The sequence below is a fragment of the Gouania willdenowi genome, chromosome 6 (assembly GCF_900634775.1).
Source record: "Gouania willdenowi chromosome 6, fGouWil2.1, whole genome shotgun sequence".
Lineage (NCBI taxonomy): Eukaryota > Metazoa > Chordata > Actinopteri > Blenniiformes > Gobiesocidae > Gouania > Gouania willdenowi.
Genome location: NC_041049.1, coordinates 24,772,515 through 24,799,599, shown reverse-complemented (window position 1 = coordinate 24,799,599; position 27,085 = coordinate 24,772,515). Strand labels below are relative to the sequence as shown.

Genomic DNA, 27,085 nt, shown 5'->3' with positions numbered 1-27,085 from the left:
TCTGTTCTTTTAGAGAATTCTTATTATATATATTTACATGTTCTGTGCATCATTTACCAACTTAAATACAATCCAATAATTACAGAGCGGAAGAATTTACCTGTATCAGCATGTTATACAGGGACTACAACCAAAACTTATTTAAAATTTTACATTTAGATTCATATTTAATTCTGTTATATTATTTCACTATTCCTAAAAACTTTTCTCAAATTGCTTTAGCATCAGCAAGGCCTTCACAAACAGTGGCGTGTGTTTAACAGAAAAGTAGAAAGTATGGGGAGCAGAGACATGGAGTGGTCGCCTGTAGGAGTGGGAAGTGGGAGTTTGTAATGTAAATATAATCATCAAACTCACACAAAAAGCTCGTCTTATTTTGGTGTAAACAGTCTTAAAAAGAGAAACCAATGGAGAGGCTTTTTGTGAGCGATCATCAGAAGAAGACACTTCAGACTACTCTGGAGTTTTGTTCGTATCCAACTCACCCAGTGTTGGACGTTTACAGTCCTTACTGGGAGTCAAGCCTGTGGCAGCAACAGGTGAGTGTGAGGTGACAAATCCACCAGTAGGAGGAGAAACCCACAGGTCTGACTCTCCACAGGGAGGAGGAGGAGGGGAGCGGCGCTCAGCAGCCAGTCCTTTTCAGGAGTCCAAAAGAAGTGGGCGGGGCTAAAGGGTAATAAGGTCTACCAGGTTGCCTTTAGGGGGCGTCATGCTGTCGGGGAAGAAGTTGACGAGCGTGTCAAAGAGCTGCGTCCGTTTAGCGTACGTCTGGTCGACATCAGAGAAACCTGACAAAACAACAGTAGATTAGCAACTAGCAACCATGCACAAAACACACTTTTAAGAGTTTTAAATGATAAGTGCTGAGACTTGTGAGACTCTATATTCCGCGGGCCCTGCCGTACATCAGAACTTGTTTTTGCACTTTCTACTCCTATGCTGTCTTTGCTGATTTGTTGTTTGTAATTTTTCCATCTGTACTTATGGCAATTAACTATTCTATGCTGTTCTACAGCTGGACTGGACAAGCTAAGCTAGTCAGTGAGTGCTTCTCCATCTTTGGATCAACAATCTGATACACTTTTTATTGAAAAAAAAACAGTGACAAGCTTTCTCTGCAGCTCCAGCTGACCACAATTTACTATGATTATGCAACAGGAAATGGAAATAAGGCCCAAAGCTAAACCTGCAGCACTTCCTGTAGCAGCACACAATCTTACTGAGGAGGTTTTCATTATTGGAGCATCGGACTGGTTTTTACTTCTTTGTTAGTATTAAATCATCTCCCTGTGGGAGAAGGTTTACTTCTGTTTGTAGATGATAAAAGATGTAATGTGGTCTACACAAGGAGGTTTCAAACTTTAGAGAACCAGGGACCCATTACAGGGGAGGAAAAAAATTAAGGACCCCCTCATAATCCTCACGTCTAAATAATTGCAATTTACTACCATTTGCTGCTCTACAAGCCATAGGAATGATTGATTTTTTTTTGAACAATTTAACTTAAATATTAAGATCTTTGCTGTAGAAATTAACTTTGAGTACCTGTACTAGTCTTAATAAAAATAATACATTTTATTTATAATACACTTTACATTTACAACAAATCTCAAAGTGCAACAATGGGTCAATAGTCTTTAATAGAACCTAAAATGTGTTGAATGTATAAATAAAAAAAGTACTTTTTTGCATCAACGTTAAAGCCTTAGAGACATCCATCACACTTCAATGATACAGCAGTGCTTCATCTCCAGTATGTACTGTACATGTAAAGTATGTTAGTTTTATTGGTGCATTGGTCCCCATATGGACTTATAAACTTTAGCAATGATACATGACCACCAATAATGAATAATAGCTTGGTTTTTGTTTAGTTGAATTATTTCACAGATCCCCCAAACTACAACTAGAGGAGTTTTGAGCAAAGCCTTGTGTACAGTGTGTTTTAAAGCAACACAACGTCAGGTTCTCACCCAAAGGGATGAAATCAGAGCTGGACTTGAAGAGTGCCGATGGCAGGAGCTGGAACTGGAGCAGAGAAGAGATTAGAGCAGAAACCAGGAAAAGTTTTATGTTCTTAAACATTATGATCAGGAGAATGTTTAACATGTTCACAGCAGACCCCAGTGTTGGGAAACTTTCTACATGAACTAGTTCAAAGTTCTGTTCACACATTTCTTAAAAACTACGTAAGGTCATTATTAATAATTCACAATTTTGAACTAAGTACTCAGATTTAAATTTTTTTTTGTTTTTTTCCCCCAATATGTTGCTCCAAACTCTTAACTTCCTGACATTTCCCCATTGTTGCCACCCAGTCACTCCACAGTAGCAGCTGCAGCTTTCAGCCCGACAGTCAATTCTCAACAACAGGAGGAAACACTTAATGTTTAAATGGACTGTAATGAGCGATTATTAAAACAGAATCAGGGAAATAATCCTTAATGTTTCTCACTTTCAATGATTTTCCAAACCTGGAAATAATCCACTTGAAATTCCATTTCAGTCCTCACTAAAAAGGAACTTAAAGAAAGCAATACTGAAAAAATATAGCAGCAGGTTTTATGAACAAATTACAACTTTAATTAGTAAAAAGAGGCCATTCTAAACTGCAGCATACTGTTGAAGTCCAAAAGATGACTTTTTCATGAAATTATTATAAGTGATCATATGGAGATGTTGTAATAATCGTGAAAATAAATCTAGTTAATGAACAACGGTTCAGGCACAACACTAGCAGTATGTATTATGACGGTTGCTGGGGTAAAACATGGAGGTTAAATAGCTCTGGTACCTCTTTGGTCTCATCAGGGTCCGTGTGGTCCACAGTGAGCGACAGGTCATTCTGCAGGTACTTCAGTGCACTCAGTGGTTCAGACTGGGCCTTCTCCTCAAACCTGAGCAGCAGAAACACAGGAAGAGCATTTCCATCAGCACTCTGTGAATGCTTTCACCTCATCAGTTAACAATAGCTGCTGCATCTCCAAAGCAAGGCTTTTCCAGTCACATTTCTAAACAACATACAAACATTAAACACTATTCTTATTCTTCGTAGCTAATGTATATTAGCATGAACTATTCTTTAGAAACAAACACTCCTTAGGCCAAACTTTAATCACAGTTCAACACCTCATTTTCTGTCCTTTTTTTAGCCCCAAACTGAAAACACTTCACTGTAATGAAAAGTAAACAGTGAAATTACTGACAAAGCTTGGGTGGCCATATGTGGATTCCTAAAAGGAAAGAAACAAACATTTGCAGTTTGCTTGGCCATGAGGTACTTCAATGATATATGTATTGTATTTAAAGAACGTGATAAAAAAACTAAAAAAAAACAACGTTTGGGTCAAAGACGAACTCTACTTAAGAGATGGCTACATCATTTAGAGAAGAGAGCAGCTCATTGTTTCTCTGTGTGGGTTTGAGTTACACTAAGCAGTGCATTAAGGCCCATAATGTTCATACATATACAGGTATATACAGATGCTATGTTTGTGCCTTAGCTCCTTTGTTAATGTTATTCATTATGGGCCCTATTCTCTGTTCTGGACTAAAGCGTTTTTTTGTGCGCCTGCAGTTACGCTCCTCTCTCCTGCGCATTCGTTTTCTCCTGACGCGACCAATGCGCGTAAGTCGACCGAAAGCGCGTAGTCTGTGATTGAAGGTGGACTGAAGCCAAGGAGGCAGACTGGGCCATGATGTCATTATTTTTGGGCTTTCTAGAAGTCACGGAACATGGAGTTTTCCCAACGCTTGTAAATATCATTGAAATCCGTGAAAATAATAAAGCTCACTTTCAATTTGAAAAGCCTTTGTTGATAAACAATGTAACAGGTTGATTTGATCAGATTATTGATCAGATTACTGCAGGGTGACGATGGGACACATTTTTCTGTCTGAGAAAAAGTCCATATGTCTTGTGCAATATAATGTTTCACCTTATGGGGGCGCTGCACTTATTCAGAAGCGCGTAAGAGGAAAAGAACTTAAGGAGATGGGAGAATACGCGTAACGCCAGATTTGAATGCGAACGGCCACATTTCAGAGCTGCTCCACCCACAGTGCGAAACTGGGAAGAAGGCACGCAGCGACTGACTTAAGTACAGGGGGGAGAATAGAGCCCTAAAAGAGCATTTGATGGGGGAAGAAATGCTACTTTCTTCTGACAACGGCCTATAGCAGCTGACATGGTTCTTTAAAAGCAAAGACCAGAAAAAAAAGAGTTGAACACAAAGAACAATCACCTACACGTTTAAACTGATTGTTTAAATAGCCGTTGATAAAAGCAGGGGTGGACTGACCTGTACTTCCTGATGAGGTATCTGCAGTGACGGAGCAGGTACTCCTTGGAGGGCCGACATAGTTTGAGGGACCAGAAGTCGTCCAGGCGCATCTTAGGAGAGCAGGACTTCCCAGGGTTTCCCCCAAACAAGTAGTGAACCTGAAGACAACGCAAACCCAAAAGTAAATCAATGAATTGTTACTGTACTATGCATTTAATTTGACTATTTAAAATCTCAAGTACCTGCCAATCAGTTTATTTATTCTCTTTTACTAACTTATAGAAGTATCTATTGACTTCCTAATGTTTATTTCTAAACTAGACAGAATGTAACAAAGATAACATTAGCTTTCAGCAACAAAACCTTTTAGATCTGATATCAAAACATTACTATTGACCACAATCAATAATTATTAGTTAATAGAGTTTGTGGCTACAAAGTAAGAAGCTGTGTTGTTTTTGTTTTTATGAGAACAAAAACACTGTAAACAGGATTATAAAAAGCTGTTTGAGCAAAAAAATGTGAGTGATATAAACAAAAGTGAAGCTCAACTAGTGCTCTAATTTACAGTACATGTACTCAGTTAGTGCTTAAGTCCACTTTACTATGGGGGCAAAAAGTGATACTAGTACTCAGACATGCAAACATCAAAGGCATGAAAAAGGTGACCAAAAAAAAAAATCCATGGTACAGGATCCTCTCCCAGAGAAAATGTTTGATTTTAACTAAAAAATTAATCAATCTTGAACACACACAAATGGATTTGGTTATAATCTCTCCTACTGCATTTGCATTAGGTCTAATAGTCTTATTAGTGAGATATTGAACCTACTAGTAGACAAAAGTTGTCAACTAGTAGACTAGTCTCTTCCTTCTACTTTTTGCTTCACTAGTGGGGGCATCTCATGATTTGATTCTAATTCTAGAGACTGTGATTCCATGATGAATGAATGCACCGCAATGCAGACTTTCACAGCTTTTCTTTGTTTCTCAACATGAACACTGATTACTTGCTGTTTTTAACAGCATTGCATTCAGACGAGAGACAAATTAAGCTGTTTTACCTTTTATTAAACCAGCAGAGGACATCTGCAATCAATTCAGGCTGAAGTAAAAATAAAAAAAACTAATCACTAGTTCTTTCAGATCATGATCTCAGCCTTTATGAGTTTGTTCCCTGCTCATACTCAGAATAAAATCACAGTCAGCCTGTGAGACAAGGCTAAGAACATCGTGTTATACCAATAAAGGAGGAAGCACAACCTTTATGGGTATAATCATGGGATGTGTGGCATATGTAAGTAAAAGGGTAGAGAGAGGCTGACCGTGTGAGTGAACAGAGCTGGAAGTTGACGAGTGAGACTCAAACAGAGAGTTTGCTTTGGATGAAACAAAGGCACTATTCCCACAGACATTGTCCTCGTGCTTCCACCACATCCACAATAGAAGGACTTACCAGAATGTGTAGCCGAGGAGAAAAAGGTCCTTCACTATGACTGTTTCAGTCTTACTAATATGTTCCTGAGTTTGCCGTGGATGTTACATTTTCTGCATGTCTAACCCACTTGTAACGTTATAGCTAATCACAGGCAGCATTTTAAAATCTAGATCATGTGATTAACTCCTAGGAACCAGAAAACAAGGCATCTTTCTATACCGGGTAGTATTGAAGAATTTCAGTCGGTGCCAGAAATTCACTAGTCTAGTCTACGAGTGCACTAGTAAAGTAAAATTGAGTACAAGTATGGTAAAGTAGAGGACTAGTACAGCTCAATATGGTGTGATATCACCCATATCAAATATATGTTTAAACAGAGTTTCATACATGCTTTTTTTTTTAGCTCCAAAAACAATTGTGTAAAAGTGTGTGAAGTGTTACTTTGTGCATCTCGTCGTAGACCAGTTGGTGTGCAAAGCGTGGACACGGTTCCTCCTCCTGCAGAGCTTTGCTCAGGTTTTCCTTCACTGCCTGATCGTTCTTATAGACGCAGGACCTGAGCAAAGAACACACACAGTCACACACCAAATTTCACAACAATGAGTTGAGCACAAACTGCAGTTTGTTTTTCATTAGGTAAACCATGAAACCTTGTTAAAGTCATCATTTTTCACCCATCTCCAGTTGTTCTAAGAACCCAAAAAACATAGTATTTAGGATTTATTTTCCCAAACTCGCCTGTTTTCCAGTTTTAGCCTCTGAAAAGTGACCGTCTGACCAACGAGCTGTTTGCTGCCTGCTAATGCATATTCATGAGTGGGCGTGTCTATACACTGACTTGCCTGCAAGCCTCCTGTATGACTCACTCTGATGCAGATCAGTGATCACCAAAGTAATTTTTTCTTGCTATCCACACTGTTATTATTGTTTTCAGCCAAAAAAAACTGCACAATACAGTAAAACACATGGATATTTAAGCGCTATTGTGTGAGTCCGTCTCAGCGCTGTGCGTTCATCCAGCAGAATCGGGGATCATATTAATCAGATTTCTTTGGCATTTAATTAAACATCTTGTTTACACAACTGGTCATAAAGTAATGGCTGACAGGCATCTACACAACCAAGTGACACAGTCTCTCCTGTGGTATTTAGTACCAGTTTGTAAGAGGGAAAGCCTTTCTGAGGTCCCCTAAGCATAACGTTAACATCCCACTGAAAACAACTTTGAATTTTAAGTTATTGTGATGTGAATCAGTGACCTAGGCCTGAACCAAGTGATTGGCCTCTACTAGAAGACGCTGTTCTTACTGAGATCAGCCGTTTCACACAAACACAGAGCACACGTCAGCCTAAGGCTACCAGAGTCCTGCTGACGTCTTACACTGGACAATGTGTACCAGGACACACACACGCACACACGGAAAGGCTGACAAAGGTGGGCTGTGCAGTAGAAACCTAAGAGGGGCATGTGCAATTTCATTGTTCTTGTGCAATGACAGGATTCTATTCTATTCTAATATGGCAAGTGGTCGAGTTCAGTGACAATCACAATAAAAGCCTGAGTGTGTCAGTTTTCCCATTTTGTGTGTGTGAGTGTGTGTGTCCATTTAACATCATACCAGTTGTTTCTGGCAATGTCATAAATCCAGAAGGAGTTGCGAACGTTCTCTTCCCGTTTGTCCTTGTCCTTGCTGAGTCCTGACAGCACGTGGATCTCATTGAGCTCAGGGTCAATGGTGGCTCTTTGGGTGAAGCCTGTCATTGGCACTGCAACACAGAGCAATAAACAGGAAGCAAAGGGATGAGTGCAAACAATGTTGGGGAACTGCAGGAGTTTTCTGTACCAAAGAACAACAATGTTCTTTAAGCTTCGCTCCATTCTGATTCCATCTCTGGCTGATGTGGCAAGTTGGTGATTGAATATAACCAGACACTACCACAACCCTTACCGATAACCCAGTACACACTGGAGCTGAGCCATGCCAGAGATTGAATATGGCAAATAGCTGCTGGGACCATGTCTAATGATAATCCATGAGAACTGCTTACATGGCAAAATTCCAGTCAATTGAGCATTTTGTGACCATGTATAGGCATTTAGGGTTGTACTGTATGTTATTTAGAGCATACCCTTCCTTTATACACGCCAACTTTAAATACTATAAAGTACTCAGACTTTGAACTTTAGAGTGCAGGAGAAATGCTCCGATCAGGAAGTTGTGCTTAACCTTTAAGTATTGAAGCCACATTCATCACAAATCGATATGAGTTCTATTGATTTTAATCCCCTCTTATTGGCATCAATATTTAGCCGATTCAGGATATATTCTTACATCTCTAGTATAAACATTATGAGACATCTGCAAAGACTTTCACCAAAAAACATCTGTTGTGGAAGCTTCATCAAACCTGTTAATAGAATGAACGCTCACCCATTCCTGAGTCCTTCTTGGTGCCGTCAGATATGATTTCCACGTGGTTTCCATCTACATCATAGCTGAAGAAATCATTGAGGTACGTCTTTGACCTCTGACCCCCGAACACATACAGACAACGGTTCCTCTGGTGGAGAGAAATGGCAGTTAAAAAAATGCTGCGACATGCATTCCATTGGCTACTCTGTCTCCAGACTCACAGTGTGGAACAGCATACAGTGTCCAATGCGGGACTGGACGTCTTCTGGTCCAGCGTTACACGAGTCCTCCCTCAGAAGGCTCCATGTCCCGGCCAGACAGTGGAAGGCGTACAAGCCGCTGAACTGTGGCTCAGACGTCCGGCTGTCCTCCACGCTGCCGTTACAGGTCAGGATCCGTCCGCCAAAAGTATAGATCATGTGCTTCTCCGAGTCCATGCACATCTGAGAGGTGGAGGTCATTCAGAGGTCAGAGAAAAGGACATAGAAGGTACAGGGGTCACTTTTCTTTGGAAAAATATTGATACTGCTTGAAATTTCCACTTTTTGTCCCATAACAATCACAAAAGTAAATGCATTTTATTATGATTTTACGGGCCAGACTAAACTCAACGGACCATATAATCATGAAGTGGAAAGAAAACAAAATACGGTGTTTAAATTTATTTGTTTGTAAAAAAAAAAATAGGTGTGGCATATTCACTCCCCTTATCAAAAATAATACAGGCTGATGGTCTTTACTGAACAGCAACAAAATCTTGTAATGCACAAATTCAGATTTTTTCTTTTTTTTTTTTTACTCTGAAACTGGAAAAGAAATAAGGTGAGTGCAGCTACCTGGTGGTCAAACACCAGCTTTGGTCCTCCATCAGAGGACGTGTCCTCGCTGAGCAGCGTCCATGTGTTGGCATCAATGTCATATCGGTAGAAGTCGCTCTTTAGTGACTTGCTGTTCCTGACGCTGGAGTCCAGGTAGCGGCCCAGTGTGTAGATCTGACGTCGCTGAGAGTCGATGCACATCTTATGGCATGACCGAGCACTTGGGCCACTCTGATGTGACAAAAAAGGGAGAGGACTGCATCATTTTCAAAAGTTGATTCAATTAAATACATTTTCATAATATGGTCAGGGGTCTCATTTTAGTTCAGGGGCCACATTCAACACAGTTTGACTAGAATAATCCTAGCATTTTTTGTAAAAGCAAACAGTGAAATTCTAACAGTATAAGTCTAACAGTTTAAGGACAGATTATGACCAAGAGAACCTGTTCATGAGGCAAGCATTCAGTCACAGGCATCTGGAACTGAAATTAAGGACATTTGACCTCTTATTTTATTTAATAAAGAACATCCTTATGTTAAGGTTAAAATGTATGTAACCCAGTGTTAATTGGACTATTGTTCTCTATAGGAGTGTGACGATATCTCAATACGGCGATATGTCACGATATTTTTTATTGTGTTATCGGTTATCGATATGCTCGCGCTAAGTATCGATTTAAAAAATAAAATAAAATAATTTTTTTTTAATTATTTAAGATTTATTTTATTATTTTCAAAAACCTTTTCTGCTTTTTCACTAAAATATGCAGGTAGGTCTTCACAGAAGTGTTGTCACTGTTTGTTGAAGGAACCAATATATTGTTTACTGGAATATTGCACTATAATGATGTCACTGGTAAGAAAGACACTATTTTTGTTTACAGAAAGCACTATTGGAGATACTTATTCATTTACATTGGTATGTTGACACTTATTTACAGATATATAGTGTCACTGTTCATAGGACACTATCAATTTATTGTCTTTCAGAGATATACAGTATGTCAGATTGTCATAGATTGATTTCTGACATATATATAAAATCGCAGTATGGTCATATCGTGAGATAATAATTACTGTGAGCTTTGTATCGCGTACCGGTACCCAGAAGTTCCCACCCCTAGTTCTCTAAGAGTAATATCACTTGATCAAGCCTTTACCAACATTCCACACTACAAAAACTTTGTCTAATTTACACTGATATTGTATTTGATCAATATCGACCAATGGTCATCAATAATCAGTAATGAATCGAAAGTGAAAAAGTTGTATTGGGACACCCTTAGTTTTACCTCTTGTGCTGGAGAAATAAGTAGATCATTTCAAATATCACGTCAACCACCCAATGATGTTCACTTCAATCAGTATTAAACCACTAGGTGCTATATGCATTTTTAACTACATGGCTATATGCACCCACACACACACTTAATATTGAACAAAGTCAAAATGTATTTTAGCTCTGTGAACTTACCACTGTGATTAACACATGAAGGAAATTAAGACAGAAATATGTTTACTTTGTTCTGCAGTGACTCAGATCTCAAATATAGAAACTCAAACAAGTGAAAGAAAAATCATTGCTCTACTAAAGCATCCCCTCACCTCTTTTTCTGTGTCTCTGGAGATGCATGCCCACTGGTTCTCTTGAACGCTGTAAGCCCAGAAGTCTGCCAAGTCCTGTGTGCCATCCCAACCTCCAAACAGGTACACTGTCTCTGTGGAGCACAAATATAGGCTGGCTGTGATCAGTGTTCCACGGCACATAGAATTGCTGCATGAAACTGATTTATTCTGCTAAAATAGTTTGAAATAAAGATTGTCAGGTTAACATACTGTGGCTGTACACAGAAGTGAAAAATTTTGGTTTCCCTGTAAAGCATGGCCACCCATTTGAAGTGACATCACCGTGGCGTGTCACTGGCAGTAGCAAGACAAAGGCTGTGCAACAACCACGTATCACCAAAGCATTTAAACAGCCCTTAGCAACAGATACTGACTGAGCTAAAGCAATAACAGAAGCTATTGGGGTGTTTATAGCAGCAGACATGAGGCCATATTCCAGTGCGTAAAACAAGAGGTTTAAACATGCTGAATGTGTTTGAGCCACATTATGAGAACCCATCGCCCACCCACTTCAGTGAGAAGATCGTGCCCAGTCTTTATAAGCAGGAAAGGACAAGAGCTGAATTATCCCAGATATGATCTGCTGTGTTCACCACAGACAGGTGGACCTCCAGCCAGTGTAACGGGAAGCTATGCAACTGTGACAGCTCACTACATCACAGCAGAGTGGGAGATGAGAAGCCCTGTGCTGCAGACACGCCCCCTCTATGAGAGTCACACGGACACAAATCTGGCACAGGTACTGACAAAAGCAGTGGAAGACAGAGCCTTATATTGCACTTAAAGTTGTTTTTATATGATTTCAAAATGTTATTACATATTGGATGAACATCTTGCGTTGAATGCTGTTTTTATTTAATGAACAAAATACCCTTACATTAAGTGTTCTACAAAATACATGGAGAGAAAAGTTATATTTGCATATATTTGATTCGATTCACAACTGTAACTGTAATACAATCCGAATGCTGAATTTTTTGATCCATTGCACGACCTCGTATGAATTGTGCATGAATGTTGGTGAGTACAAAAAGGTGTATACCTTTTGCATAACTGGACTCACTGATTGATATGAGAAGCAGTAGCAGTGGGAACAAAATCTGAGTGCACTGACAACCAAGCAAAAAACAAATGGGGCTCCCTGCCAAATTGATGAATAAAGACACTAAACTAAGGCGTGGTACCATCCACACTACTTATAAAAAACCAGCTAATTACATTTATTGAATTAGTTTTCTTTTGAAACTAATTTGTCAGTCAGGCTGTGAAGAAGTGAACAAAGGAGAAATAGTTTGAGTCTGAGATCTCACCAGTCTGAACGTCAATAACCATTTGATGTCCTCCTCTCATGCCCGGCCTATTGTCATCACCATCACCTGCAAAGAGGAAAAAGAGGCGATGGGGATGTGTGCGAGCATGTGATGGATGTTTGGTGACGCAATGGGTAATGGCAAAGGGGGGGGGGGGGGGGGGGGGGGGGGGGGGAATGTGATGAGAAACAGTCAACAAAGGGAGGAGGGCAAGTTCAAAGCAATTGTCTGGAGGTACAAAAGGGGGACTGTGATCCCGCTTGAGTTGATGCTCTCACTGTTCATGTCGTCTTGGCTGATTTCCTGGGCGCTTGTACCTTTGTTGCATTTGGGGATGATCTGACTCCACCTGGGCTTGTACTCTTGCTGGCTGATGTACTGGTTAAACAAACCATCTGGGATGAGGGCATAGAGGGACGGTTGTGAGTAAGACTATAGGCACTAATCTTCAGCTTTTACATGTTTTAGAGCAGCCTCACACCCAGAGTCCAGTACCTCGCACAGCTTTATCTATCAGCTCCTCACAGGCGTCAAAGTCTCCCTGAAGAACCAGCCGATCGTGTAGATGGGTTAGCATGGGGTGCTCTAGAGCTATCCGAGTCTTCTTCTGCAGTGACTCAAAGGCCTCTGTGTAGTTATGCTGTCGGAAGTGTTTCAGGCAGAGGCGAATGGCTTCCTGCTCTCTGTACTGTGAAGACAGAATGAAGAGGAAAGTGATGCAGATCTGTCAACAATAAGTAGGCCAGAGACAAGCCTTCTCATAAACCACCATCAAAAGCTCAAAGGCATTCAAGACAATCATCCAATGATAATGTGGCTTTTAAACCAAAGGTGATGAAACTTTTTATCGAATAAAAACTGTCTGCTTCCTGTATCACTTTAATACAGAGCCCCAGACCTTGTTACATGGTAAGAAAAATAAGTAAATAATTGTGGCCAGAAAACACAAAACAACTTCGTGGCCACATAAAAATAGTAATTAACAAAAAGACATGGTCATCAACATCCCCCGCCAGATTGGTTCTCATTATAACTCAACCTTTTCCTAAATCTAACTTAGTCATTTTATATTTTGATGTGATAGTAAACATCTAACTATCTAAAACGGTTTCTAAGAAAAGCTGTCCCCTTTGAAGATACCTCAAAGGGGACAGATAAAAAGATAATATCTTTTAACATTATCCTAGAGGATCTCGCACTGTGCAATAAAATAGTTACGAGTAGAAATCTGTCCAACAGTGCTGTGGCTAAATTTAAAGAGGCCATTCCTGCTGCCTTACACTCAGTGCACCATCCAATAAATAACTATGACATTAATTATAACCCCTCTCAACTGGATCTGCTTGTCGATAGCTCTGCTAGTCTACTAAAATCCACCTTGGACTCAATTGCCCGATTGAGGGAAAAAACTATTAAACGTCAGAGGAAAGCTCCGTGGTTTAGCTCTGAAACTCGCACACTCAAACAAACAACCCGTAAATTAGAGAGAATGTGGCGCTTCAATAAAACAGAGGAGTCACGAATACTTTGGCAAGAAAGCCATAGTAAATACATGACAGCCTTACGACATAGTCGATCTACATACTACTCCTCACTAATTGAAGAAAATAAAAATAATCCGAGGTACCTTTTCAGCACTGTAGCCAGGCTAACACAAAGTCAGAGCTCTATTGAGCCCATGATTCCTCTAGCCCTCAGCTGTGAGGACTTATGACATTTTTTAACGATAAAATTCACAAGATTAGAGATAAAATTAGCCACTCCCTGCCTTCACCTGGGCCTGCTGTACCATTAATGTAAATAGGCCTAACCTAAACTGTTTCACACATATAGGACTTCAGGAACTTAACTCTATTATTTCATCCTCCAAACCATCGACCTGCCTTTCAGATCCGATCCCAACTAAGCTGTTTTAAAGAAGTTATTCCCTAGTCTGCCCATCTTTGTTGGAGACAATAAATATATCCCTATCAATAGGCTACGTGCCACAGTCCTTTAAAGTAGCTGTAATCAAACCCCTTCTCAAAAAACCTACTCTTGATTCCAGCACTTTAGCAAACTACAGGCCTATATCTAATCTTCCTTTTATTTCAAAGATTCTTGAGAAAGTTTGTGGCGGCTCAGCTCTGTGAATTTCTTCAAAACAACAGCCTGTCGAGGACTTCCAGTCAGGCTTTAGAGCTCAACACAGCACAGAGACTGCTTTAGTTAAAGTAACTAATGATCTACTCTGGGCTTCAGATGAATGACGACTCTCAGTGCTGGTTTTATTAGATCTTAGTGCAGCTTTTGACACTATAGATCACTATATTCTACTAGAGAGATTAGAGAAATTACTTGGAATCACAGGGACTGCCCTAAACTGGTTTAAGTCCTACCTATCTGATAGGTACCAGTTTGTACAAGTGAATAATAAGTCTTCTGTGTACACTAAAGTAAGCTACGGGGTTCCTCAGGGCTCTGTGCTAGGTCCAATCCTCTTCTGTATCTATATGATCCCCCTTGGTAATGTTATGAGAAAATACTCTGTTAACTTCCACTGCTATGCTGATGATACCCAACTGTATGTATCAATGAAGCCAGGTGAGACAAATCAGCTATCTAAACTTGAGGCCTGTCTAAAGGACATTAGGGCCTGGATGGACCAAAATTTTCTTCTTCTCAACTCAGACAAGACTGAGGTCATTGTACTGGGCCCGCGACACCTTAGAGAAACCTATGCTAGCCTAACTGCCCTAGATGGCATTACTCTGGCACAAAGCACAACTGTTAGAAACCTTGGGGTTCTATTTGATCAGGGACTTATCCTTCAACTCTCACAGAAACAAACTTCAAGAACTGCCTTCTTTCATCTCCGTAACATTGCTAAAATCAGATCTATCCTGTCTCAGGGCGACGCCGAAAAACTAGTCCATGCTTTTGTTACCTCTAGACTGGATTATTGTAATTCTCTTTTAGCAGGCTGCCCGAGCAAGTCGCTTAAGAGACTTCAGCTGGTTCAAAATGCTGCAGCACGTGTACTGACTAAAACTAGGAGAAGAGATCACATTACTCCTGTATTAGCCTCTCTGCATTGGCTTCCCATAAAATATAGAATAGAATTCAAGATTCTTCTTCTCACTTATAAAGCCCTAAATGGACAGGCACCAGTCTATCTCAAGGAGCTTGTAGTGCCATACAATCCCCCCAGAACACTACGCTCTCAAAATGCTGGACTACTCGTTGTTCCATTCATCTCTAAAAGTAGTATAGGAGGAAGAACTTTCAGTTATCAGGCCCCACTGCTCTGGAACCATCTACCAACCACGGTTCGGGGGGCAGACACCCTCTCTACCTTTAAGGTTAGGCTCAAAACATTCCTCTTTGATAAAGCTTTTAGTTAGGAACCAGCTCATAGCTCATAATTAAGATTGCAATAGGCATAGACTGCCGGGGGGGGGGGGGGGGGGGGTTCTGGCATTCTCGGTTGGAGAGAGGTTGGAGAGGGCGTTAAGAGAGAGGTCATTTAGGTTAGAGAGGGACCGGAGAGGGTCCCATTCCTCTTTCAAACACTCCCTCTATGTCTGCTTCTTCCCTTGTGTGTTTGCTCCTGTACTCCTTCTGGCTTTTGTCTTGCAGGTCCGTGGGATCCTCAGTGTGGAGTTACAGAGACTCAGCGGCTCTGTCTCCACCCTTTTCTCTGCACACACCCAACACAGCATAACGTGGATGGCTGTTCATCATAGGAATGGGATCCACACAAGGTTCCTGCTGCTTAACAGAAGGTTTTCCTTGCCGCCATGATGAATTCATGTTGGGTGTGGGATACATATGTATGTGTATATACGTATATATGCATATGTGTGTATCCATAAAATGAAGAGTCCGTCCTTAAGACTGCTCTACTGTAAAGTGCCTTGAGATACCATTGGTTATGATTTGGCGCTATACAAATAAAGATTGATTGATTGATTGAAATAGAGTAAAAAAAAAAAAAACGAACGAGGGCACTCCTGAAAAAAATAATTGTGCGTATTGATACCCTGAAGCCACACACCGAATTTGGTTATCCTATCTTATATAGTTTCTGAGAAAAGTAGAAGTTGTTCCCTTTAACTCGGATGGACGGAGCTCAAACCCTTTATCCCCCTTCCACATTTGTGGGGGGGATAATAATAGCTGATGTTTATATATGTTTTGTAATGACTTTTCTGATTGGCACAGGATTGATACAGTCTTAAAGGGTCTATTTTTTTTTCCATAATGTTTTGTTTCATCAAACTATACAGATTGTCAAATTAAATAAGAACACATAGGGCTGATAACATGCAAACACATTTAAGTTCTTGTTTACAACAGCCGCAGTGAGTCCACGTTCCAACGAAAAGTCTGGTGTTCTGCATGTGACTCATTTATACACACAGCTGAACACACACTCACATTAACACTTAAAGGTCGTACAACATATATAAAAGCAACATGACATCAATGAGTGCAGCTCAGCAGCACCCTGGTTCTCTTTGACAACATCTGCCATTGCTACAGCAAATACACTAACCTTAATTAGGAATTATGTGTACACATTATACTTTGTTGTCACAAAGTTGTATTTTGTGGCCATGAAGTAGTGTTTCATGCAAACGTAATGGCTCATTCGTGGCCACAATTATTATTACTTTTTAACCATCTCATGTCTGGTGCTGCATAATTCTCATTTAGATGACACCTTTCTGTAGCTGAAGAGTTAATTTGATATGCTGAAATTGTTCATACAATTCAATAGGGATGTCCCGATACAACTTTTTCATTTCTGATATGATATCGATATTGCAGCCTTGTGTATCGGCTGATACCGATATTGATCTGATATCAGCATGAATTATACATACTTTTTTGTCTTTAATAAAAAAATTATAATTACTTATTTTGTAGTGTGGAATGTTAGAAAAGGTTTGATCAAGTGATGTTACTCAAACAGAACAATAGTCAGCAACAGTAGGTATCAGAAAAAAACTGGGAAGATACATATATATATGTGACATTTGATTAGTGTCACAATGAACAGAAAAGCTTGTTGGCAAACTTCACTGTTTACCACCATTACCTCTACCTCTGAGCAAAGAAACACGTCGTGCATATCTTGGACTAGCGCACAAATGCTGACTGACAAGGCAGACATTTAAAGGGATGGAGGACAGGATTACCATGTACATACAGACTACCTCCTTACCTTGCTGTACCAGTTGAGGCAGGGCTGCACCACATCAGGGTCTTCAATACCATGCAGCTCCACATACCAGATGCTGAAGTTAAAGCTGGGCCCCCACGACATCAGAGGCACTGAGATGAGGGGAAAGATGAGGTCTAACGTGATCCACTACGTGACCGTGTTACTGTGTAAATCTCTGTCACTCTCACCTATTTTGACAAATCTGCAGGGAAACATTTGCTCGTCGATCTTGTGCTTTAATGTGAAGGTTTCCTTGTTGTAGTCATTCTTAAGGCCACTGGTAGACAAAGAGGATGAAAAAAATATATGATTGAAATACACAACTCACATTACATTGAGTGGGAAACCAGTTCATCTGCTTTGTATGCACTTAGCACAGCTGGTTTTAAGGTTGGTGAGCTGCTTTAAACTCCAATCAGAAGAATACATGATTCACACTTTGTGCATTTCAGACACCTTATATGCGTTAGTTTCCAGATATAAACAACACTGCTCATGGAGGAGCAAGACTGAGTAAACAGGTGTCAGATATCAGGTAGGAATAATTCATTTCTGTTGAGCACTGTCAGTAGAAGTCAGATATAATTCATCAATTGGAAGGATGTCTGGCAGGTATTTTCATCATTTGATCTTAGGGATGTAACGATTAATCGTAAGGGAGTTAAAAATCGATTCATAGGTATCACGGTTGATATCGATTTTCTGACAATTACTTTTTTTAAACCAGCAGAGGGCGCTATCCGGAAGTGTTGGCAGCGGGCGGAGTCTGCTAATACTTTCTTTCTGGCTGCCTTCTACTCTTACATATGTTAATAAATGATTCATTACCCCTTTAGCACCGAAAGAATATCTGTAATATTACTTGAATATCTGTAAAAGTCACGTTTTTCTATTAGCTCTGTCTGCTAGCATAGCTTCTCTTCTTCACTGCAAGATATCTGCATGCCAACCGACCACTGTGTTACCAGCGCCCTCTGCTGGTCCAAACAAATATGACGTAAATCAGTGCAATGACGGGTTTTTTTTTTTAAAGTCCAATTGTTAAGGCACAAAATACATTTTCAGTTGCACTTTTAAAAGAAAAAGAACTATTATGCAGTTTTGCATTGTTTATTATAGAACCAGAATTTAAATTAATAGGCTTCATTTTCATTTGTATTATTCCTTTATTTATTTCATTCAAGATTTATTTTTAGTTAAATTGCATTGTTTTGAATAGTTTATTAAGGAATTCTTTTGACAATGAAAAATAAAAGGAAAATAATACAGTATTTTAAATTTGTCTACAGTCCCATTTTGTAAATGAAAAAATCGTGAGAGAATCGTATCGTGAACCCAGTATCGTGAGTCGAATCGTATCGGGAGTTGAGTGAATCGTTACATCCCTATCTGATCTATTTTTATTTATTTCTTTATTTAAGTAGGGACAGTACATATTAATGAACATTCAAAAAAATGTAAATATGCCAGATTATAGCCAACGGCTAATTTTAATTAAATTGTTGTCCCTAGACAGGCTGATGTAATAAAATGTCACACTTAACAATGAGACATGACACAAAACAATATACAAAAGGATTACATACAGGACAAAAAACATCAGGATCATAAAATACTATTAACTACACAGCCAACCTGTTTACAGTCTCTTTGATGCATCTGACATCGAGTACAAACAGGACGCACAAGCTTGTACAAATTCATGGAAAAATGCTTCACAGATCTGTTTGGTTTCTGAGTGGCGAAGTCAAAAATTGGCTATAAAAGGACTCATTCTGAAGTAATTCCTTAGGATTTACTAGGGATGCTCATTGTTAACTGGTTAATTGATAACAAAAACATAAAACCATGAATACAAATGGTTAATTTATTTAAATTAAGTACTTATGTCAATCAACACGTGGCCACTTTACAGCAATGAAGCTAGCAAAACGGAGCTCTGCATGGGACAATTTCACTCAAAGGCAGCATTACTAGGATTTACATTAAAAAATACTTTCTATGGATGACAGCAGTCAGACAGGTTAATGCGTGGGATCCATCAGATTACCACAAAAACAACAAACAGTAGCACGAGAGAGAGGCGTTTCCTTTCTACAGCGGATCGTGTTGTGCTAAATGGATTGTAGTTCCCAAACAAAGCTATTTTCACCACTAAAGGAAGGCGTCATGATGTCCATTGATGATTTATACGCTGCATTCTCCCTCTAATTTACATTTGTTGAACTCGCCTATTGTTTTCACTCAATTGCTCTGACCATTAATCCTGACTTGCTGGCATTGAAAAGTCATAAAGGGAAATAGCAGTGGCACATGTTCAAAGTGCTGCCCAAGAGGTTTGATAGTGATTTACTCTGCTAACAATAAGAAACACATCAAGGACTTTGAATGCCCTAGGTGGAAAACTGCACTTGGGTCTTGGATTTGACCTTGATTGAAATCGGCAACAATTCAACACAAAGTTTAAAAAATAAGCAGCAATGAATTACTTTGCTGACATTTTTTTTTTATTCACAGTCTTTGCATGCCCTACCTTTGTTCTGTAATAATCAAGCTTTATAACTACCAGGTAAAGACTGCACAAACTTCAAAGCAAGCTCTGTTGAAACCACGTTAACGGCCCACGGCAACAACAAAAAAAAGCTTCAGCAAATCTAAATCTCTGTTTTAAAGTGTAACATGTCTGGCATGCTGGGATTCCCTTGTGATGTGTACTGAGGAGTAAATTGTTGAGGTATAGAATCAGTGCCACACATACAGACTAAGCTAGTCCTGCACCAGACCACCCAACAATCTACCATCAATGCAGCCTCATTGTGTCGACTACTGCCACCTACTGACATTCAGGAATATTTCACTCCTCTGCAAAATGTTGAAGCAACAGACTGTAATCTACTGCAAAAAGACATATTTGGTTGAAGTTACTAAAATTATATATTTTTACACTATATCCAAGGACAAGACTAACCAGTTCAAGATCAAAGCTTGGAGAGAAAAATAGTTAATAATGTGGACTTCTCACCTGGACAAAAGCTCTGTCATGTTCTCTTCACTCATTCCACCAAATACTTTAAACTTCTTGAGGTTGCACACGTGGGTCTTCTCATATTTTCCATAAGTGATGCTCTGAACAATCGCTGGCCGTTCCAATTTCAAGATTAAAAACTGGGGACGGAGAAAGGAAGCATTAACTAGACATGAAGCAAAAAGAAGAGGCTTAACACACGTGTGCATGGATGACTGCACACATGATTGATTGATTATGGTATGCATATTATGTTTACTTGAGAGCCTTTAGTGGATTGCGTGACTTGTACATTTTGGTTTTATCTGGGAAGGTAGCAGTGATCGCCATGATTTATCAGCCTAGCAGCCTCCTCCTAAAGAGACTTTACCTGCAGAAGAAGCTTCATTGGTGAGTTATGTCAAATAAAGCCACATGCAAGCACTGGTATGGAGACCATCCAGCAGGTTTCCTTTTTTGGGGAGAAAGATTATTACTTGAATATGGGGAATATGCAGCGTGCACAATAAATGATCCACGGTGAGAGACTGTCAGGAACAGAGTTCACTGTAATAAAGCAGAGAAGCTGCTCTTCATCAAGAACTTACAGACACTTTGTTTTAGGAGAAAATGTATTTAATTTGATTTTATTTCAGCAGCCCAGTCAGCTATAGGCCTGTATATTTTATTCTGTATCTTATATTTTTGCATTGCTAGTGTCAGTGCTAAATAAATGTTTTGATATTTTTAAAAATGATTTATTCTTTGAAGCATTAATAGGAATTTATGCAATGCCTTGATTTTAGTGAGATTAGGACACAGTCAGAGCCATAAATACAATGCTACTAATATTTGGCATAATTTATTTCTGTGTTTTGGTTTTTTGCCTTGGTTAACCAAGAATGTTCACCTCGGTGACTCCCTACAAAATACTAAGGGTGTCCTGATGCAATATTAATATAGATCCAATATCATATTATCAAATGGGTCAGTTTTTCCTCAAACTTACTGCTCCTGACTATTGTTAAAGACTGAAATATCGGTGTTGCATCGAAAGTGACAAAGTTGAATCAGGAGCCTAAAATACTGACATGTAAAAGTAAATAAATCCTACCTATACAAAGAATAAGCCAAAAAAAAAAAAAAACACCTAAAAACCAAACAAATGTGATTCAGTGATGATAGAACATTTTTATACAATGAAATAATTTATTTCCTAGGCGTTGATATAACTTTTTCACTTCTAATATGAAACTGATATTGTATCCTTGTGTATAGGACATTATCGATATAAGCATGAATCATACATAGTGTAGAATGTTAAAAAAAGCTAAGAAAACAATAGTCAGCAACAGTAGGTATTAAGATAAACTGACCCATTTAGTATTACCAATGGATTACATCCATTTTAACATTAAACAGAAGAATATTCTACAGTTGAATTATAAGACCCTGAAAAATATCAATAAATCCAATACATTATATTGGAGATTTAAGTTGAAGGCCAATATATACAGATACTTGTTTTTAATGATATCAGACCGATATCCGATCAGGATACCCTTAATATTCTTTGAGATGTGTATGGATTGCACACTAGGAGAACGTTTTAGTTTAGATTTTTTTGTTAACTTAATATTACTAAGGTAATTGTAATAGTCTTAACAAAATGGTCAGAAAATGTTGCACGACCCTCACTTCCAATTATGAATGCTGTTTCAGCGGGAAAATATGTTCAACCGATAAATCCTTATAAAAGGGTATTTACTCATATGTCCTGTACTCACTGGGAAGACCATAAATCCAGGGTGAATACAGGTGAAGTGTACATGTTGGTGTGTGTGTGTCCCATGTTCAGTTATAGAACATCTGATGAGCTGCTGCTCTGAGAAGTGGACTTACCTGTGGAGGATAGTTGCTCTCGGAGGACCACCTGGAAGACTGATCATTGGGTTTATCCACCAGGATGTTCCTACAAAAGAATCAGACATCATCCGTTTCAGCTGTGGGATACCAATACAAGCAGTATCATTTTGTCAACTAAAACTATAAGTTTCCATCAATGACCTTTTATTCCATGACTAATTAAATTTGTGACGAGAACATACATTTAGAGGAGTACTGACAACAAAAATTAAATCGATATCTCTGATCATTATCAACAGACGAGTAAAAACGTGAAGTTAAAGGGTGCAAATATGGTGCAAAACAATGCGTTTCGTTAGGCATAGATCTTCTAATAAGGACATTTCAAAGGTTTTAGGCTACACTTGTAAAAACAGTGGAGGATCCCTCAATGTCTTTGTTTTCATTTTTAATCAATTAGATACAGCGGATAAAACAAGTATTGCACGTCACCATATTTCTTAGTAAATATATTTCGAAAGGTGCTATAGACATGTAATTTTCACCAGATGTTGGCAACAGCCCATGTAATCCACACATGCAAAGTAACCAAACCATAAATGTCCATAAATTTAAAAAAAACATGGAAAGCCAAGACACCAGCAGAAGTCAATCAGTAATTAGAAAGCTATCCTGTCCCTTGTCAGTGCAAATTCATATCAGCTGGTTCAGTCCCAATTGATGGCCCATGTACACTGACCAAAAATATAAAAAGCAACACTTGTTTTTTTTTTTTTTACTCCCATTTTTCATGAGCTGAACTCAAAGATCTAAAACATTTTCTATATACACAAAGACCTATTTCTTTCAAATCTGTCAAAATCTGTGTAAGTGAGCACTTCACCTTTGCAAAGATAATCCATCCCACCTCACAGGTGTGCCATATCAAGATGCTGATTAGACAGCATGATTATTGCACAGGTGTGCCTTAGGCTGGTCACAATAAAAGGCCACTCTAAAAAGGTTCAGTTTAATCACACAATAGTAGGGATGTAACGATTCACTCAACTCCCGATACGATTCACGATACGATTTATTTTACAAAATGGGACTGTAGACAAATTTTTTTTGGGGAAAAAAAACTAGAAAATACTGTATTATTTTCGTTTTATATTTCATTGTCAAAAGAATCGATGATAAACTATTCGAAACAATGCAATTTAACTAAAAATAAATCTTGAATGAAATAAATAAAGGAATAATACAAATGAAAATGAAGCCTATTAATTTAAATTCTGGTTCTATAATAAACAATGCAAAACTGCATAATAGTTCTTTTTCTTTTTAAAAGTGCAACTGAAAATGTATTTTGTGCCTTAACAATTGGACTTTAAAAAAAACAAACCGTGATTACACTGATTTACGTCATATTTGTTTGGACCAGCAGAGGGCGCTGGTAACACAGTGGTCGGTTGGCATGCAGATATTCTTGCAGTGAAGAAGAGAAGCTATGCTAGCAGACAGAGCTAATAGAAAAACGTGACTTTTACAGATATTCAAGTAATATTACAGATATTCTTTCGGTGCTAAAGGGGCAATGAATCATTTATTAACATATTTAAGAGTAGAAGGCAGCCAGAAAGAAAGTATTTTCAGACACCGCCCGCCGCCTACACTTGTGGATGCGCCCTCAGCTGGTTTAAAAAAAGTACTGCGATTCAATTTTCAGAAAATCGACATCAACCGTGATACCTATGAATCGATTTTTAACTGCCTTACGATTAATCGTTACATCTCTACACAACAGTGTAACCACAGCAGCCCAGGACCTCCACATCCAGCATGTTCACCTCTATGATAGTCTGAGACCAGCCACCCGGACAGCTGCTGCAATAATCAGTTTACATAACCAAAGAATTTCTGCACAAATTGTCAGAAACCATCTCAGAGAAGCTCATCTGCATGCTCGTCATCCTCATCGGGATCTCCACCTGACTGCAGTTTGTCGTCGTAACAGACTTGAGTGGGAAAACGCTCACATTCCATAGCGTCTGGCACGTTGAAGAGGTGTTCTCCTCATGAATGAATCCCAGTTTTAACTCTTCAGGGCAGATGGCAGCCAGCGTGTGTGGCATCGTGTGAGCGGTTTACTCACCGGACATGTCACCTATTGGGCATGTTTGGGATGCTCTGGATCGGCGTATACGACAGCGTGTTACGGCCCCTGCCAATATCCAGCAACTTCACACAGCCATTGAAGAGGGGTGGACCAACATTCCACAGGCCACAATCAACAACCTGATCAACTCTATGAGTAGGAGATGTGTTGCACTGCGTGAGGCACATGGTGGTCACACCAGATGCAGACAAAAATAGTAAAGTTTGGAGGTGGGAACAATGTGGTGTGAGGCTGTTTTTCAGCATATGGTACGACTGGCAAACTTCATATAATTGAAGGAAGGATTAATGTAAATATGAACTGATGTATTCTTGCTAAAAATCTGCTGCCATCCACCAGGATGATGAAGATGAAACAAGGGTGGACATTTCAGCAACACAATGATACAGCCAAAGGAACTCAATTGGTTTGAGAGACAGAGCATAAACCAGCTACAATAGCCCAGCCAATCACCTGACTGGAATCCAATAGAAAATCCATTTATGGAAAGAATTAAAGATCAGAGTTCATAGAAGAGGCCGACGGAACCATCAACATTTGAAGACTGTGTGGAAAAGCGGGCCAAAATCACACCTCGGCAATACATGCAGCTAGTTTAAAGCTGCCATTACCAACAAAAGCTTTTGTATGAAGTATTCAATAAATTTCAACAAGCGCGTACAATACTTTTTTCTTGGGGTGTCGTGATCCGATATTGATATCGCTTATCGGTCCGATATCAGCCAGAAAACAAAAATCAAATTTTATCGAACTGCATCTAAAATCTCCGACATAAACACTCTCTGGATTGCAGCTCAAATCCTGCAGCTTGTAAGACTAAAATGTAACTAAATAAATGTAGTCTTTAAAAAGTGACTAAAATAAACACTGAATCCAAGCAACAGTGAGAGCACTGGAGCTAAAGGCTTGACCTGAACTGCTCATACAGGTGCATCAGTGTTGGATACTGTTTAAATCTAATCTTTACATAAAAATATTCAACCTCCAGATAGGGCTGGACGATATATTGAGAGTTATATTTTAGTGATATAGAAAATTACAATATCACCTATATGGACATACATATTGTAAATTTGTATTGTATTAAAATACTCATTTTAGGAGACACTGCTTTCACTACTTCAGAACAGCTTCTCTTAACCCAGACCTTCCCCTAAATGTTTGTTAATAAATGAGCTGGTGTAAAATAACACTACTGTGAAATTTTCCTACGGTCGACAATGGGCATGCGTGTCCATTATGTTGAAAAAAGTTAAGAATCTTTCCTTTAATTTTTAGGGTTAGGGTTTAGGAGGAAAATTTTGTACATATATGTGTAAATATTTAATACACTATTAGTGCGGATGTAGGAAACTTTCACGTGTAGGGTTATTTTACACTACACCGGTGTGGTGTTTTTCATCAACAAATTCAACCCAGAATTGTCTTTCTGGTAAGACTTTGAGTTTAAAAAAAAAAAAAAAGAAAGCGAAAAAAAAAAAGGTTTATATCGTATATCATCATTTTGAGGGGAAAAAAAAGAATGGAGATGAGTTTCGGCCCATATAGCCCAGCTCTACCTCCAGAACATAAAGAGTTGACTAGGGTAAAATGTTGTGAGCAGATCACTGTAGCTAGCCACTGTTGTTGTGAGCTAGGTGTTCAGCAACAGAGGATGATCCACAGAGTCAAACAATGTGAATAATAAACAAAAGCTCTAGCAGTGTGTGTGTGAGAGAGAGACATGAAGTTGCACATTTGGTTTTATATGTGTCAATCAAACCAACATGTAAAGCTCCTTAGCATAGTAGCTAACAGGGCTGCTATTTGCCTATTTTCAGTATGGACACTGGTTTGGATCCAGTATTCCCATCGCAGCTGCTGTATAAACTACAAGATGTGTTTAATGTTCTGCCAGCTAAATACTCACTACTAAACTGTGAAAGTCAAATGTACATTGTATTTGACAAACACATCTACTTACTTAGAAAAGACACCAACTCAACTGTGCATCAAAAAACTAGTCAGACCCATGTAATCTCTCCTGTTTTGAACATTACCTTGTAAGAAATGAGTCACTGTAAGCCAGAGAAAGCACAAAGGCTATGTTAAACCATAGCTAACATTACCAGCTGTGGGTTAAAATGAGTAAAGCGAGCTTTATTGAACCTAGCTGAATGGGTAGCCAAGCCCTAGCTTGATGTGTAGCCTAGCCGTAGCTGGACGTGTAGCCCTAGCCCTACCTGGACGTGTAGCCCTAGCCCTAGCTGGACGTGTAGCCCTAGCCCTAGCTGGACGTGTAGTGTAGCCTAGCCTTAGCTGGATGTGTAGCCTAGCCTTAGCTGGATGTGTAGCCTAGCCTTAGCTGGATGTGTAGCCTAGCCTTAGCTGGATGTGTAGCCTAGCCTTAGCTGGATGTGTAGCCTAGCCGTAGCTGGATGTGCAGCCTAGCCTTAGCTGGATGTGTAGCCGAGCCTTAGCTGGATGTGTAGCCGAGCCTTAGCTGGATGTGTAGCCGAGCCTTAGCTGGATGTGTAGCCTAGCCTTAGCTGGATGTGTAGCCTAGCCTTAGCTGGATGTGTAGCCTAGCCGTAGCTGGATGTGTAGCCTAGCCTTAGCTGGATGTGTAGCCTAGCCTTAGCTGGATGTGTAGCCTAGCCGTAGCTGGATCTGTAGCCGAGCCGTGGATGTGTAGTGTAGTCTAGCCCTAGCTGGATGAGGAGCAGACGGCTGGGCCTGTCTGGAGCTAACATGACCACACTGAGCGGACAGCACGACACACAAGGCCCCAAAGCACTGGGTTTAGAGGGCAGCTGCTGCTGCTACATGAAATACTCACTCAGGCAAATATGTGGAAGAGAAGGAGCTCCATTTAAACACGCTGAATGTGAGGACTCTACTTTCAGGGACGACAGCCATCTTGTTGCAGAATTGACAAGCAGCAGGAGGCTGAGGAGGAGCAGTGTCAGCAGGTC

The 27,085-nt window shown here is 39.5% G+C and overlaps 1 protein-coding gene across 2 annotated transcripts; it reads right to left on the bottom strand.

The window, feature by feature from the left end:
- mkln1 (muskelin 1, intracellular mediator containing kelch motifs) lies at positions 1-27,085 on the bottom strand. 2 transcript variants are annotated; one of them, XM_028450674.1, is made up of 18 exons: positions 26,950-27,085; positions 22,010-22,079; positions 20,126-20,268; positions 17,292-17,380; positions 17,104-17,213; positions 12,390-12,582; positions 12,173-12,289; positions 11,895-11,960; positions 10,564-10,676; positions 8,975-9,187; positions 8,360-8,581; positions 8,157-8,286; positions 7,344-7,491; positions 6,166-6,280; positions 4,305-4,444; positions 2,798-2,900; positions 1,977-2,031; positions 1-791 (listed from the first exon to the last, which is right to left on the bottom strand). In XM_028450674.1, exons 1-18 carry the CDS (start codon positions 27,027-27,029, stop codon positions 670-672), a joined length of 2,229 nt encoding a protein of 742 aa, XP_028306475.1. In that variant the 5' UTR covers positions 27,030-27,085; the 3' UTR covers positions 1-669. The 2 variants fall into 2 exon arrangements, with proteins under 2 accessions (XP_028306475.1, XP_028306476.1); XM_028450675.1 differs by having other exon boundaries at positions 7,344-7,479.

Bases quoted from the DNA above. Each gene is read 5' to 3' on its own strand.
- mkln1 (XM_028450674.1), bottom strand. From the start codon at position 27,029: ATGGCTGTCGTCCCTGAAAGTAGAGTCCTCACATTCAGCGTGTTTAAA. The intron at 22,080-26,949 runs GTGAGTATTTCA...ATTCTTTTGTAG, and splicing joins TCTTCCACATATTTGCCTGA to GAACATCCTGGTGGATAAAC. The intron at 8,287-8,359 runs GTGAGTCTGGAG...TCTCTCCACCAG, and splicing joins ACTGTATGCTGTTCCACACT to AGGAACCGTTGTCTGTATGT.